Source organism: Topomyia yanbarensis, chromosome 3 (assembly GCF_030247195.1).
Source record: "Topomyia yanbarensis strain Yona2022 chromosome 3, ASM3024719v1, whole genome shotgun sequence".
Classification (NCBI taxonomy): Eukaryota; Metazoa; Arthropoda; class Insecta; order Diptera; family Culicidae; genus Topomyia; species Topomyia yanbarensis.
The window spans coordinates 304,916,060-304,932,802 of record NC_080672.1 but is presented as its reverse complement, the minus strand read 5'-3'; the positions used below and the strand labels follow the sequence as shown (position 1 = coordinate 304,932,802).

General features: G+C 42.8%; 1 protein-coding gene across 1 annotated transcript in view; it reads left to right on the top strand.

Annotated features, from left to right (window-relative positions):
- Positions 1–12,263: 12,263 nt before the first annotated feature.
- Positions 12,264–16,743, top strand: part of LOC131689077 (ecdysone-induced protein 78C) — a 116,025-nt gene continuing 111,545 nt past the window's right edge. The window contains exons 1-2 of the mRNA XM_058973871.1: positions 12,264–12,639; positions 12,866–13,050. Of these exons, the coding sequence (XP_058829854.1) occupies positions 12,596–12,639; positions 12,866–13,050 (229 nt within the window). The 5' untranslated portion in view covers positions 12,264–12,595. The remainder of the gene's footprint in view (positions 12,640–12,865; positions 13,051–16,743) is intronic.

The window sequence follows — 16,743 nt, the reverse complement described above, 5'->3', positions numbered from 1 at the left end:
TTATCTATGTCCGATCGAGCCTATCTACAGGTAGATACCATAAATGCTCCCTTCTGGCGTGATAAAGCAACGTTCGCAGTCTCAATCTTCTCTCTGTGCTGATACGACTTCTTCTTTTGCTTCAGTTTGAAGCAGTTCCGCTTTTTATGACCCATTTTACCACATTCATAGCACAGCAAATTCTTTTTACGTCCTAGTAACGCTAAATTTTGCCGTGACGGTACTCCATCCTTCGGCTTGCTAACTTCTGCATCTAAGAATGATCTTTTCACTTGCTCTAAACTCATGTTTTCAAATTCGTTTTTTTCATCACTGACAGCGCTCCAAGTATATGTTTAAACTCACTAGGGATAACGACGAGTAGCGTGTTTATACGTTCAACTGTAGTAATTGCCTCTCCCATACCTTCCAGTTGTCGAACGAGTTCTTCGTGGGCATCGTATAATTTCTTCAGCGATGCAGAACGCGAAGACCCCAACGTGTACAACTTTTTGCGAAGTCCAATCATTGTGACAGCCCCTTTTGGTTGAAAGATGTCTCGCACTCGGCACATAATTTCTTTTGCATATTTGCAGGAAATAACATGTGCCATTGCATCATCCTCGAGTGCCAACCAAAAATTCGTTTACTGTTAATGTATGAAGAAGACCTTCTTGTTTGAGGTGTAGTTCCATTCTTTTCACCCAAAAGGGAAAAGATTTTTCATCTCTTTTGAAGATAGGAACAGCCACTCTTCTAATTCGGTTGTCCATTGCTATGCCAATCTGTCGAAGATGTAAACGTTATTTTCAAAACAAAAATTCGAAATGCCTATTCAGAACTCTACAAATGTTCAACAGAAAACTCTGTCAGAAACAAATATACAGGTTCAATGTGAATCTGTGCCCATAACCTGTTGAGAGATATGCAGTACAAAATGAGATGGATTCCCGTGAGAAAACCTCTCACCAAGAATCCTTCAACCAACCACCTGAAAATAACAACGATACGAATAGAAAGATTTCTTGAGGATAGTTTCCTTCAAGAAATCTTTTCCGAGCGGATAGTTTCTCCGTGAAAACCTTCACCAAGAGAAACTAGAACCTTTCAAAAATGCTGGAGGTGTAACCACCATCCAGCAAACCGAAAACAAAATTTTTCTATTTCGAAATACTTGTATTTACTACAACCTTTATCGACAATCGAAAGTAAGATACAGTCAAGGGGTGAGTCGCTTAGCACAAATCGCATTGTGCTCACAAACAAACAGCGTGGTAGCTTGTGCCGCAATGTGCCACGATGTGCCATGATGTTCAATAGACTTATCCAGCTGCGTTGGTATTGTGCCGTTTTGACGTTTGAATTGGGAGGAAAACAAATCGATTGCACGGCGAATTGGGAGGAAAACAAACCGCTTCTGGGCTTGAGGGGAGGGCGGTAGTATTTTAAACGTCAGATATCTCAATAAAGCAAGAGCAATGGTTGCTATGATTATTTAACTACGCTTTGTTGACAGTTTTTTAGTTGTCAGAAGTGTGCCTCATTGTGCCACACATTGTGGTAACGAGTGAAATGATCGTGAATTACTGTGAATCGTAATCTTATATCGTGTTATCGTAGGTGATACAGCGTGTATGGCACATTATTCTAAGCGACTCACCCCTTGGATACAGTTCACTTCTCTACCAGCCCTACTCTATACTTTACGCTGCGTTTCTCTATCGATACATTGGCTTCAGCCTGCTAATGGCAATGTTGCCATATTTCTCTTTACGGAATTTCTTTCTTTCGTGGCTGTCAAAGTTGATACCCAAATAAAAATGAATGAAATAATTGAATTCTAACACACCTTTCATTTAAGTAGTGAGCTAGTAGTGAGTAGTAGACTATTTTAACATGTCATTTTGCGACACCCTATTCCTCAGCTATATTCAAATTGGCTGTCTTGTCACGAGGCTAGATGTAGCGTTCCTGGTAAGGCGGCAGGCCGAACCAACAATCATTCCACCATGATAAATTAACAGTAGATACAAGATGGAACCCTCGGCAAAGACCACGCAAATGAGAGCGATCTCTTTCGATTATTAGGGCGTCAGCATAAAACTTTTCAATATTGTTTCTGGATATAGCGAAAAACGCTGATTTCGACTAGCATATTATGCTAAGAGTTAATGAACAAACGTATAAACGGACGAGTTATTAGCGAAAGAGAAAGTACACAAAGAGAAACTGTCATTTTCACTTAGGACCATTTGACATGTTTGGCTAGAACTGATTGGAAATTTGCTACTTGGAACTACAGAACCCTGTTTTTTTTTTAATTTTAAATATATTTCACACGGCTCAATGCGTTAGCACAACTGAGCCGTGGATCTTCCGTGTTTTTACAATATGTAAAAATAGAAAAAAAATATCTACAGTCTGTTCGTCCGGTCTTGTTGACGCATCTTACTGTTGCGTGTTGAGATCCTCTTCCTTGGTGGTGAAATGTTAGGTGTGTTGTCTGCCGCACCTTGGGGGTCATTCGGTTCGTCTTCTCTCGTGTTTTCGTTTATGTCCATGTCGTCATCGGTAATGCATTCGTGTTGCTCACGGTCAGATGTTCTTATTTGTTGTTTGTGCTTACGGGTCGCTATTGTAAATCCTTCTTCATCGGTATTTGATTCCTTATTGGTGGTGCTGGTTGTTGGTTTGGAAACATTTGCTGTAATCGTTGTTACTTCGATGTTGGTAATGGCAGTTGGTTTAGTGGTACTGGGTTCGATCGTTGTTGAGCTGGGGTTAGTGAATGCCCGGTCCGCAGTCGTTGGTTTACCAACCAGTTGTGGTTTAGCATACGACGACTGTATACCGGCTTTGGTCATATCACGTGGAATTTCCTTAGAGGTATCTGCGCAATGTTTCCCGTGGTGTAGCGGCTGATCACAATATTGACATGTAGGAATCTGCCCTGGGTACGTGATTAGTTTTCGTTGAGAATATTCAACACCTTTAGGTGATGTGCATAAGAAAGTCAAATAAGAGGGAATAGGTTTTGTCGGACGCATTCTCACCACACGAACACCGTTGCGGAGTCCTAGTAAGAAGTTCCTCCAAGTATCTTCCGTAACACTATTCACCTCTCCGTATTTTGACATGATTTTTTTTGATAACGGATGAATGAGTACGTGGTGCCAGGTCATGTATCAGCAACACAGTTTGCCCGCAACGGGACATACTCTTGCTTTGTATTGTCACTCACTGTTTGTTCACGTTTCACACACTAGGTAGAAGGAATCAATGTTTGCCTTTGCAAATAGCAGCGGAGCGATTTCTAGCGTCTGAACTGAGCGAGATGAGAAACCGAACTGACAGAACTCTGTTGGATCCTGCCAAAGCCGCCCTACATGCTCTGAGCTGCAAAAAGCGGAGGTGAAAATTTCAACCCTTCAGGAAGTTAGATGGCTCCGGCGTAAAGATGAACGAGAATTCCGCACTGTAAACCTAACGTCGGCTACCTCGTTCAAGTACCACAGCTACTGCTGTAGCGAGGAGAATGCAGAACAGTGCTTGGTAAGGAGCAGAGACGGATCATAAAATAGATCTCGGTGAGTGACATTATCTGCATGTAGAGGATAAAGGGAAAATTCGTTAACTGTAGCGCCTACGGGTAAACAAATACACAGGCCGGAAGTTTTTTTTCGTCCGGTACTGTCATGGAGAGCCTACAGTCAACCACCAACGAAAATGGCCTAAGGTTGATAAATCTCTCTGCAGTCAGAGCCAAAGTGCTTAGAGTTATAAGGTGATTCGTCTTTGGCAGTAACTAGGTGAGGAGTGAGGTAAGCGTGCAGCAGACTGCGGGGAAGAAAAATGACAGCGTGATAGAGATGGTACTTTCATAGACAGACCAGTCGAACTAACCGGTCTATGAGAAGAATTTAATGGAAGAATGTTAAGTGCGCAGTGCAGTTAGAATCCAGTTTTTAGTGCCACAAGCAATAAACAATGTTATTAGCTGTCGTTTCTAAATCCAACATGGCTGATCGGCGTTTTAGAGGATCGTATCACCTGAGAATAAAAACTCCTTGGTCAGAGCCGTGGCTATCTGCAGCCTGCTTTTCACGGAAGAATATTCGGAAGACACCTGAATAGCGAAACATTCCTGCACAACCAGTTGCAGACGTGAGAACCACGCAATTGAACATACCTATAGCGACTGTAGGCTGATTTTGTCGAGGATTATGTTCCAAAGCTTGACGAACTAATTGAAGATCGGCCACCAAGACATAACCAAAACGCATCGTGGTATCAGGCCTATGAGGCGTTCAGCACAACACCCACATAAGTGTTGCATATCATACGGGGAAACCAGCAGAACGGCCGTTTCGATGCTGAGTACCAAAGAGTGATGAGAACGAGAGAAATCAGGCTAGAAACTGAATTCTTGCAACGGCTACACGTCAAAGCATGATATGGTAAGCTGCGGGCAGCCGAGAAAAAAATCAACATAAAAAATCTTGACACGATGAAAAGGTCCTCGCTGAGGCAGATGGAAACTTTACTAAGAACGACGCACGAAGGGAGAAAAAGTACCCCGATGCCGATGATGATTGACGACCGCTGACGATCACACAGGAGTTACTTCCAGGTGGAAGGAGCATTTTGAGTTGTTCCTGAACGGACAAACATGTAACCACATACAGATTGAGGTTTGGAGATGATGGACAATTGCATTGGTTGGATGGTCTTCTATGCACTTTCTTCAAAAGGATCACAAGCTCAAGGCTCAACGATCCTAAATGCACCTACAAAATACTTTTCCGTATTTTGTTTGACATCCCTTGGCTGAATACTTTGTCGGCGCATACCAAAGCGGGTTTTGAGAAGAACGAACAACGACAGACCAGATGCGACAAATTCTGGGCAATTTCCTGGAATACAACTTACGGACTCCATTTGTTTGTGGATTTCAAGGCGATATACGAATCATTGAAAGGAAACGAACTTTGACAGATAATAATTGAACATTTAAAAAATAATTCTTTTCTTGTTTTTTTTTATATATAAGTTCCAATACCTTATTTATGACTTTTTTGTGTTATCAAATAGGGGAAAGAGATAGAAATGGTGCATTAGCGACAGTGTTCGTACCCTGCTTCTACAGTAAGTTCACCCGCAGCAATTTTCCCAGTGGAAACCAAGATTCGTGTTTTTATTATCGTACCAAGTTACTTTACGCTCGTCTGAACATGCCACAGACTCAGGCGATTCGAATTTCTAATGCCAAAAGATCCTAACTCCTGCGGTAGCAGACAAGGGTTGAGTTGCCGGTAAACTCTAAGCTTGCTCAAATGACCCTTTTCCACGCTTTACAAACTTTCTTCCTTCAACTCCTTGCTCTCCCTTTAGTACTGTGGCTCTTAATATTGAAAAATATACTTCACTTTCCAGTCCCTTGCTAATTGAATGTCGTTAAAAATTAAAAAAAAAAAATATATAAACATGCTGACACCGGGATGCTAATAAAACAGTGCAGCCTACAGTGGCCTTAACTCCGCTAGCGAATGAGTGATCTCAATAGTAGCATATCAGTAATAACCTACGAGCTTGGAACTATCGAGAACCAGAGCTACAGGTCCAAAGCCCTGGTAAAGGAGGATGGTTGTGATAATCTAGGCCGCGGTCATCGCGTAAAGCAACAAAGGTCATAACCCCAAGTCCAAGGCGTGAAGCGATCCGTGCCGAGGGATTAGTGGTCGAGGAGGTGAAAAAGATGCTCGATCGTTAACGGAGCCTGTGGGGCACCTGGGCAACCCCCACAGTAAGCGTTACTGCGGAGCTCTGGCGAGGCGGACCTTTCTTTCTCGCGCAACTCGTGGGAACAATATGAGTGAAGTGAACAAAAACAGAAACCAAAAAACGGAGGTGCCGAACCCCTTTGCCAAAGGTGGTTTGGCGAGGTCTCTCCCCAGCGGGCGGGTGGTAGGGGGGTAGTGGATTGACGGTGGCCGCATCCGACAGCAAAAGTGACTCCCCAGCGGTGGTAGGAAATAGTCCTATCAACGCGCTGGACGGTCCATTATCCGCGATGCTTAAAGTTGTGGAGCAACTCGATAGCATCATCGAGTTCGCAAATGCGAAACAAAACATCAGCAAGGATCTGAAACAGAGCCTACTGGTGCTCCGCAAAGCTGTTCGAGTCGCAAGACAGGAACAGGAGGCATACGTCAAGAGGGTAGAAGGAAGAGAGAAGGCCGACAGAGAAACCCAGATAGGGGCCTTCAAGAGGGTGGAGAGAAGAGAGAAGGCCGACATAGGAACCCAGACAGAGGACTTTCCCTTCTATGGAGCAGCCAAGTCGCTCCAAGCGGCGGCTGAGTTCCCTCCGAAGGTCAGAGGCAAGCGCAATGACCCCGCCGGGCAGAAAAAAGGGACCACCAACCCGGCACAACCGGGACAGTGGGCGAAAATCCCTGAAAGTTGGTCAGTAGGAGGAAACCGACACCGGACGCACCTCGACCCGCAAAGAAGACCAAGGACAGAGGCGAGGCCTTGTGGGTAAAGACCGACAAGGACAAATATACTGACGTCCTTAAGTCAATGCGGGTGGCCGAAAGCCTCTCGGCCCTCGGACAAGACGTGCGCAGCGTGAGACGCACCAATACCGGCGAAATGTTATTGGTGCTGAAGCGAGGCGCACAATCTAGTGCGGTGTATAAGGTTCTGGGTAAAGGCGCCCAGGTGAGATCTTCAGGGGCGGAAATGTCTCCAGTGTAAGCAACTGGACGAGTTCACGACTGCAGATGATGTCGTCGCTACCATCATAGAACAATGTGGCGCAGTAATCGAGCGGGCCTCTGTGCGTTTGAGAGCGGGACCCTCTGGCACGCAAGCTGCCTACCTCAGGCTACTGAATGCGGAAGCTAAAAAGGTTACCGAGCAAGGAAAACTGAAGATTGGCTGGTCAGTATGTCCAGTTAGCATACCCCAGCCGCCTTCAGAGGATAGGTGCTATCGGTGCCTTGAGTCCGGCCACAAGTCGTACGAAAGTATTCCCTTGCTGACAGGAGCAAATTATGTCGTCTCTGCGGCGAGGAGGGTCATGAAGAGCGGGGCTGCACTAAGGCGCATGAATGCCTTATCTGCACCGCTAAGAAGCAAGCCCGAAACCATGCTATAGGTGGACCTTCGTGTCCCTTCGGTGAGGCCAATAAGAGGAAGCCGTGAACGTCACAAAGCTAAATCTTAACCATTGTGCAGCTGCCCAACAGCTGTTGTGTCAGTCGGTCTCGGAGTCGAGGACAGATGTCGCCCTCCTATCCGACCCGTACAACATCCCTGCCGGTAACGATGTCGGACGGGTCTGGGATGGCGGCAATCTGTACAACGGGACGGTTCCCGGTTCAAGAGGTAATACACTCCTCCGCCGAGGGTGTTGCGATTGCCAAGATCAATGGTGTGTTCGATTGTAGCTGCCACGCTTCACCAAAGTGGCTCATAGAACAGTTCAACCAGATGATCGACAGGCTCTCGTCCGACCTAGTGGGCCGGAAACCGGTAGTCATAGGGGGAGACTTTAACGCGTGGGCAGTAGAGTGGGGCAGTCGCTGTACAAATAGCAGGGGCCAAGCGATACTGGAGGTGCTTGCGAAACTGGACGCTGTGTTAGCCAATAATGGCGCCGCTAGCACATTCCGTAGAAACGGGGTGGAGGCATGGATTGACGTAACGTTTGCCAGCCCGGGTCTGGTCCCAGGCACGGAATGCAGGGTAGACGTGGGCTACACCCATAGCGATCATTTAGCAATTCGCTTTAGGATCAACTATGGTGTGCAGCATCCGAGGGCGGGAGATTCCTGTCAGGTACGCGGGTGGAAGTCCAATCACCGGACCGGTTGGCGACATGCAGTTATCCATGTGGGAGAATTCGTGATCACTTCACAGCGGAGTCTGAAGTCTCTCGGAGTCATCATAGTCGACAAACTGACCTTCGGCAGCCATGTCGACTATACGTGCAAGAGAGCTTCAACTGCTGTTGCGGAATTATCGAGGATGATGTCCAATAGCTCAAAGGTGTGCGCCAGTAGACGTAGGCTTCTGGCAGGCGTTGCCTTATCAATCCTCAGGTACGGCGGCCCGTCATGGTCAAGAGCACTGAGGGTAACCAGTTACCTGATGTGCCTCAGAGTGTTATCTACTTACCGCACGGTATCACACGATGCATCCTGCGAGCATGTTGCCAGTCGGGCTGGTCATCCTGGAAGATGAGGAGTGCTTTGAGCTACGTGGCTATAGAGAAGCCTGCGAACGCACCAGGGTGGCTTCGGTCGCCAGATGGCAGCGTGAGTGGGATAACTCCTCGAAAGGTAGGAAAGGACCCACCGGCTAATACCTAACATATCGAGCTGGTTGGGCAGACCCCATGGAAAAGTTCACTTCCATCTGACACAATTCCTGTCAGGCCATGGCTGCTTCCGACAGTACTTCCACGGGTTCGGGCACGCGGAGGTCCCCGTCTGCCCTGGCTGCCCAGGTGTCGACGAAACTGCCGAGCACATACTGTTCGTATGCCCTCGCTTTGACGTCGAAAGAAGAGTAATGCTTGACATCTGTGGCTGGAACACAATCCCTGATACGCTTATTCAGCGGATGTGTCGAACGGTGGAGAAGTGGAACGCAGTCTCGACTGCAACCACCCAAATTGCCTGCAGGCTACAGGGAATCTGGCGCACCTCGCAACAGACGACAATTGTTTAGTTGGAGCGAAAAAGGCCGAGCGCAGAAAAGTGAGTGAATGGTCTGTTCATGCTGAGGAAGGTTTGGCGCAGCGACTGGCAACCGCGTAAGGGGTAAACCCAGCCACCCGAAGTAAGGCAGAAGAGTGAGTGTATAGGCGTATATGTGGACTGCCTCATGCCAAGATGGGAGGGTCGTAGCGTAGTATGTTGGGACTTCGCTATTGATACCTCGTAACGTGTCAGAGGAATGAAGGGTGAGCATCCAAGTCAGCCTCACACGGTATGTTAGGGGTGAGCACAAAAGTAAGCCTCATGAGGTACGAAAACGGTGAGCACCCAAGTAAGCCCCACATGGTATGTCAGAAGTGGGGAAACTAAGAAAAATGTCCCACATGGGATGCCAGGGAGAGCGACAGGGGTGTAATAGAGTGGTATGATCGAGAGTGAATCAGGTGATAGGGTGAACATCCAAGTCAGCCTCACATGGTATGTTAGAGGTGATCACAAAAGTAAGCCTCGCATGGCGTGATAGAGGTGAGCATAAAAGTATGCCTCATGTGGAGTGTTAGAGAGTAAATCAGTGACAGAGCGAGCACCAGGGTAAGCCTCATACAGGATGTATGAACGCGTGAGCGAGAGTGAGTGATTATATCAAGTACAGCCATCCCCTCAGAAGTAATACCGAGAGGTAGTCCTTGGGGGGAACAATGGCGGTGCCCAATGGAGTTTATTCGGTATTACCTAGTCATGGTGTCACCATGAGAGCCCAACATTTCAGTACACCCCGTGTGGTAGCTTGGCATCTATTAATTGCACGTGTATTGGGTTAGTGCGAAAATTGCATTCTCCATTGAAAAAAAAGACTATGGTGGCCTGGATATGTAGCGCGAATCGAGGCAGATGCGCACTCGCTAGCTGTGTGCAATCGAGGAAGGCACGCGTGTGGTGGGCGTTTACACGAGTATAAATCCGTTCCTTTAAATAAGAAAACTGACTCATGATTTTCGGAATATAGTGTTTTTTCTTGTTATGAAAATACACCATGAATTATGTGCATCATATCAAAAACTATTTGTTTGTAACGCAATATATGCGTTACTCTTGTTTTGTTGACGAGTATAATTTCGGGCGTTTTAAAGACGGTTATGATTCCAGGTATCATGAACTAAATTTCTCAAAACTGGCAACTTTTTTTTATTAAAATTGAAAATAAATTAAATGATAATCATTTCAATCTTAATTTTACTAAAATCACTAAAATTGGTAAAATTAAAAACTTCGCTCGTTTACTATTATTAAATTGGCGGAATTTTCATAAAGCCTTAATTTCAAAGTGATACATATTTATTCACCAGGATTCAGGATTTTTTCCAAAAACCGAATTAGTACCCTAGTGGAGAGATTCTAAAATCGTCAATGAATTGATTATTGCAACGAATAACTGTAATTTGAGCATATTAGGACATGATTGGAGATATTTTCATGTGTGTGCCTATTAACCAGTCTGCGCAAACGAAAAGCAATACTCGACAATGTTATTGTCTTGATTTTCAAATTAATTAGCAAATCATTCATTATTGACCGTCGTCATTGTCAGATATTGCAACTGATTTTAAATGCTCAACAGGACAACTATGACGTAGTGCAGATGATACTGGCAATGTTCCCCCAACGAACAGCTTTTGAGATAAACTTTAAATCCTGCACCACCAGAATAGGATGGAAATAATCCGAATACTGTTGCTATTTTTGCACCGTTTACTGGTTCAGGAATTTTATAGTTTATCTATTTCCTATTTAGTATGCGAATTATTTTTTACTTCTAAATATCACAAAACACCATGAAGTATCGTAATTTTCAAACCAAATTTGTCATTTTTCTGTAAATTAAGGCCCCAAATTCATGATCATTTGCCCATGTTCAAAACAGGACATTGCACAGTGGGCAAAAAGCGACCCCCAGAGGCACTTAATTAGTCGCCGCGGGATTCCTATCATTATTTATATATGAAAAGTTGCGGAATTTGATACGAAATCAAACGCACCTAGTTTGGTCCCCTGCACGCATCTGTGGCCAGAGCTACGGGGGTTTTAGTATCCTGAGAATTCCAATTTCAATCTGCTATACCGGGGCCGTAAAGCTCATCTTCCTCATCAAGAAAAGGTTCTTGGTTGTCCACATTTTGCTCCATCTATTGGATTCGGGCCTGTTTTGCCGCGACATCCGCTTTGCGTTCAGAACGAGTTATACGTTCACCGTCGAGTCGAGTAACACATCTTCCCCAAGGTAATTCCCATCACCTCCATAGCTTGTAATATCGATGAAAATTCTTGGTTGAAGATGTTTACTTCCAAATAAGTCGCAACGTTGACCACCTGCTTGCCAGAATTTGTGCAAGTGTTTTGGGGCTAAGGAACAGATTCCACTATTCAGAGACTCATTGATGTTTTGGGTGTGAGCTCCTAAGCAGCTTTCTAATAAATTATTAGATGATAGACTTTCGTAGATCCTGACATGTTCGAAAGTTTCTAAAGTTCTTTTTACTTCAGCCTGACGCCACTTGCACCAACTGTCCTCGCCGGGTAAACACTGTGAGTGTTGGGGATTTTCGTTCGATGACGAGCAGTGTTCGAAGGAAGCCCAGATTGCTTTTCGCATATGTTCTACAGAATTTGAGTTTCTCCAAATCGCCAGCCCATAAAATTTAGCTGTTAGCTGGCCGATTGATTTGTCCGTCAACTTTCCCTTTCCTTTCCCACCGATACCTTTGTTTTCTTTCTTCAGTTTTCGTAATCTCGTTCCCATACGCTTCTGAACATGTCCGATGCATTCTTTCTTCCGGACGATAATCTCGTGCCAAAATAAAAAACAAGAAACAATTCACAGACGCTCACATATACATAAACCGTCAAGAATGGAGCGGTGAATTCTTTAAACAATGATTTTTCCATAGACAAGCGGCATCGTGGTGCTCCGCGCTTAGTATCTCAGAAACGGCCGGAGATGGGTACCTTTCAGTTCCCAGAAACATGCCAAGGAATATGATTTTCACCAAATCCTTTCTGTGGCGTATTCTCAGATGCATATAATTTAAACTAAATAAAGAAAAAAAAGAAGACCCTCTTAATTTCAATAACTGACAGCTTTCAAACGGTACTCTAATACAATGTATACTTTTTGAATTAGAAGCATTTTATATAACAATGTTGCTGACAACAAACATCAAGCGTCTGCTTTCTACACAACTTGATGGAAACGCTTAGTGTTTGGTTATGACAATATTAAAGGATTGCCATTGCAACCAAATGTTTACATGGCAGTACCCGACACTGTTTAATTTTCCTGCACTACTCTTTTGAGATAGATCCAAATAAGAGCAACTGTAGAAACATACGCTGACACATCTGTACAATCGTCATGCTACGGAAAATTGCCCGGAAAAACGATGTCAAGTGTACGATGGGAGAGTTTTCCCCGTGTTTCCAGAGAACTTGCTTTCTTATTCCTCTCTTGCTGTGTTTGAGCCGAAATGAGAACAGGTCGTTGGTTCGTTACAACTTCCTCCCAGCAGCAGTCGGTTCGGTTTTGCGGTAGTATAGGTCTGTCATATCCTTTCGAATGTTACTTCCGTGTTTTGCAAGGGTGCTTGTTTGTAATGTTTTTAGTCATTTTAGAAAGCGATTTTATTGAATTAGATAAGATTTTTTAGGTAGTAATCGGTTTGTGGTAGAATTATTCGATCCTTATGGATCTGCTAGGTCAATATTGAGTGTTGTGGAATGTAGTGCAGTTGGATGAACGCAGGAGAATGTAATTGTGTCATTCGATGTCGGAAGTGATTATATTTCCAGAGCCTCAACATAGCCATTTGCATGCAAATTAAGCCGGCTACCAGATGGAACCCCTAATTACTTCCAACATTTCCGATAACAGTGAAAGGTATTCATCCCGGAGCAACGTTCACGATATTCTTTAAATTTTATTTCCTGGAGCGATTCCCGGATTGACCTATTTTCGATGATGCAACTGCACTCGCAGGGTTTTTTCCTCTTCAAGCTCAATCAGCTGAAAATAGGTCAACGTTTCCTTTGTTCCGAAAGAACTCTACACAAGGACTGATGCAACGGGAGCCGAGTGAAAAAAGTGCATTTCCGCCTCATTTCAGTGTCATCCCGAGCAATCGCATCAAGGAAGAACCGTTGCCAGCGCGGTTAACTAAATGTGTCAATACCGTGGGGGAAGTTTCGTCCACCTGCAGCTTGGGATCACCGGAGGAACATACGGCGGGCTCGCCACTGTTTGCTGTTGCCGGTTCACCCGAATCCACTGCGGATGAGCTGAAATGTGAAGGTAAGTTTGTATATAAATGCTTTTGGAAGAAATACTAACATAATACGGCAATTGTTTTGATCCGATCAAATGTTGGTCGGAGCGGCAACTTGTGCGATAATTATTGAATATAATGGTTTGTGTGCAAAACACAAAGGTGAAAGCATAGGATGTGAAGTAATTTCTTCCAGCAAGCAACACTATTCACAAATAAAACTTGTTGGCTTTTTACCACACATCAATAAATCTATTATTTTGTTCAAAAATTTTCAATAATCGTTTACTTTGTTTACGTTTACTACTCACCCACTTATTGATGCAGACATTTAGCTTTTCAATATAGGAGTCTCGTATCAAAATTTTGGCGCCAGCAAGATAGCGTAAGGAGTAGGGCATTGCAATTTTTTTTTTTCATTCTCAAAGTCCCCCATCTCCCTTTCATATAGTGACAAATGTTATAATACGTTCACATTACGAGTTAAAACGTGTTTTAACGCTATCTTGATGGCATTTTTCTCTTGCTAATTATTATACCATGTTTTAACTCTGTAGTGTGAACATAGTATTAAATTAAGCTCAAATTAGACACCATTTGGACAATTTTAGGCCCCTGCCCACTTCGTTTGAAATTTTGACATTGGTACTATGGAAAAATATGAGAAAAAATATATTGAATGCTATAACTTTTGAAGTAGCACTGTGGAAATTACAGTTATATCTTTGCTTAAAGGAAACATTCTTAGGATTTCAATGGAAATGTTTCCGTTACACGGAAAAAGGAGAAGTTGGAGTTTTGGGACATTGTGTCCTAAAAACCCCCTATTTCTAATAACCATTCTGCTCTAGGCTACAATCATACATATTTTGCAGGAACGGAACCTTTGCGATCATTGTCATAATACGAGAAGTTGGGGTTCTAGGGCATTTCGACACTCATAATAATTTTGTCATCTTCTGGTGCATATATCTCTTTTATTCTTTAAAAATTTATTAAATAAACCTTGTTGAACGTGGAAAATCCTATTAAACAAAATAGAAGTAGATTTGCCGTCGGTAAAATTCTGATATATTATTATATTTTTGCCTTTCTCAATAGAAAGGTATTGCAATTGCTCTGAAAACCGACTTTTTAATGGAGGACCGGAGGACCGAGTGACATATACCATTCGATTCAGTTCGTCGAGTTCGGCAAATGTCTGTGCGTGTGTATGTATGTGTGTATGTATGTATGTGTGTGTATGTGCGTCTGTGTGTGAATGTGACCAAAAATGTCACTCATTTTTCTCGGAGATGGCAGAACCGATTTTGACAAACTTAGTCTTAAATGAAAGATACAACGTTCCCATAGGCTGCTGTTGAATTTCTGATGGATCCGACTTTCGGTTCCGGAATTACAGGATGGTGAGCACGATCACGCAGAAAATGTCGATTTTAATAAATTCTGCAATGAATGTATAAAGGTGAAAATTTTTCCAAAATATGACCACAACTGCTTCGATTTGTAGTATTAGGTCACTAACATCCATTCAAAGTCTTTTGTTGCAGTCTTTCGCTGAAATGTCTCTCAAAAAACTTAAATTTGCTGTTCTAGATAACCGACGGAAAACCAAACTTTCGTTGACTACATTGACCACCATAGACGGTTCCGGAAGTACCCGGGAAAAGCGGCCATCTTTCAAAATTGACGAACTCACATCAGTTTCCCGGAAATGGTTGGGCCCAAATGATAGCTATAATATCCCCACAGATGTCTATAAAATTTTGTACGGATCGGTTATTTAGTTCCAGAAATATAGACTAAACCGTCCGGTCACATATGAAATTCCCATGTAAGCCGGATCTCAAATTTTTTTTAAAAGGGGGGAGGGACCCCATGAAATTTCAGAAATCGAATTCGTATTTTTGATGCCAAACATCTTTAAAATGCATGAAACGTCGAGAATTTATGTTATCTCGAAATTTTTTTTATGAATATCGACTTTTTGGGACTTAACCGATTTCGCTCCTTTTTTCAATTCAATATTACCGTGGCTGGTTTATCTTTTGCAAAATTTTAGAACTCGAATAATGTTTTTTTTTCTTGTATATAGTTGTCAAGTCATGTATAATAAAATTGTAATGTATACATTTGAAAGCTTTTAATAAATATAAGCAACAAAAAAATTCTCGTGTTCATCATTGAGAAAGGCACAATTGCACCGCTAGGTGGATTAAAACAGGTTTTTGACATTTAGTCTCGATTCCTCATTTTTCATTATATAGCACATATCAACTCCATTTAGCAATAAATTATTGTTTAATTTACTATTTCTGGTGTGAGAAGCGCTCAGATATCACATGGTGGATGTTTTATTTCAGGAAAAAAGGGGAGTTGGAGTATTAGGGCATTTGATGAAAAAATGTGGTTTCTAGACTAAATGTCAAAAAACTTGATGTTTCTTAATTTTACCGGTAATGAATCTATTTCCACTTTGTTCCTGCGAATTTTTCACGTTGAACAAGGTACATTTAATAAAAGGTAATAAGATTGAAAAATAATAGAAGTATACGCACTAGGAAATGATAAAATTTGATGCGCTAGAACCCCAACTTCCCGTATTCTGACACAGGTTGTAAAGATACCATTCGACTGCTGTGAATTTTTTACATTAGAAAACTGCAAAGTATGCAACAAAGAGCAGAACGGTTATTAAATATAGAAGATTTTTGAGACAAAATGTCGACGACTGGTGGTGTGTCGTCGAGATCTACTCAGTCTAATCCTCGGCGGTGAATCTAGCTTACTCCGATGGAGAGTTCCCCGGCGAAGGAACCGATTCTTTGGTTTCCACTATGTTTGTCTTGGGCCAAACGGTAGGGTGCCTTGGTCGTTCAGGCGATTCCGGATGGAGCATGGCGTTAAGTTCGCTGGCGCCCCGACGATCCATACCTGGGGCTCTGTCGCGGTCTACTGGACTTGTTTCCGGCGGTGCACAGTGGGACGGAATCAAAGAAAGTCGGACATTGATATTCGCGACGAAACTATTGGTTATAGCACTTTGATGTCTTCGGATAGGTTTTTTTATTTTTTAAGTAGTTTAATGTAATGTTGAAAAATTTTGATAAAAGGGGGTATATACGCAGATAAATAAAATAACTTGGCAAGTTGTCATGTGTGGAAAGTTTGTAGATGAATTGATTTTATGAAACTTTGTTGAAGTAGTGAAATAGCTTTCTGTTAAGCAAAAAAAAAGTTATTGGGTGAAATTGAAGTAGGTGTCGGAATACCTCCTCAAAATGTTTTTTAGTGTAACATTTTTATTTAATTTTTTACAGTTTTTCGATGTTCTAAAAAGTTGTAGATGATTTCAAAACACACCTTTTTGCGGAATAGATCAACTCGCTATCTCTTCGGTTTTAGGATGTATGCAGGTTTTTTTTATTGTTTTGGGATAACTTTAAGGGGCTTGTAGTTGTAGAGTAGCAGGTAGTATCAGCTAAATTTATTTTTTTGTTGTTCAGAGAGAAACACCCTATTGATACATATATAAATCATAGGGCGATCTACAGGGATCCTTGGAATAATGTGGGGTAAAATAGAGTAGCGTTTCAACAAATTATTTGTATTAATACAACCGAGTATTCTAAGCAACGAAATACCTTGTTCATCCAATCACGAAGAAGATGATTGGCAGGATACTGATGACTTATGTGCATGTTAATAACAAAAAAATC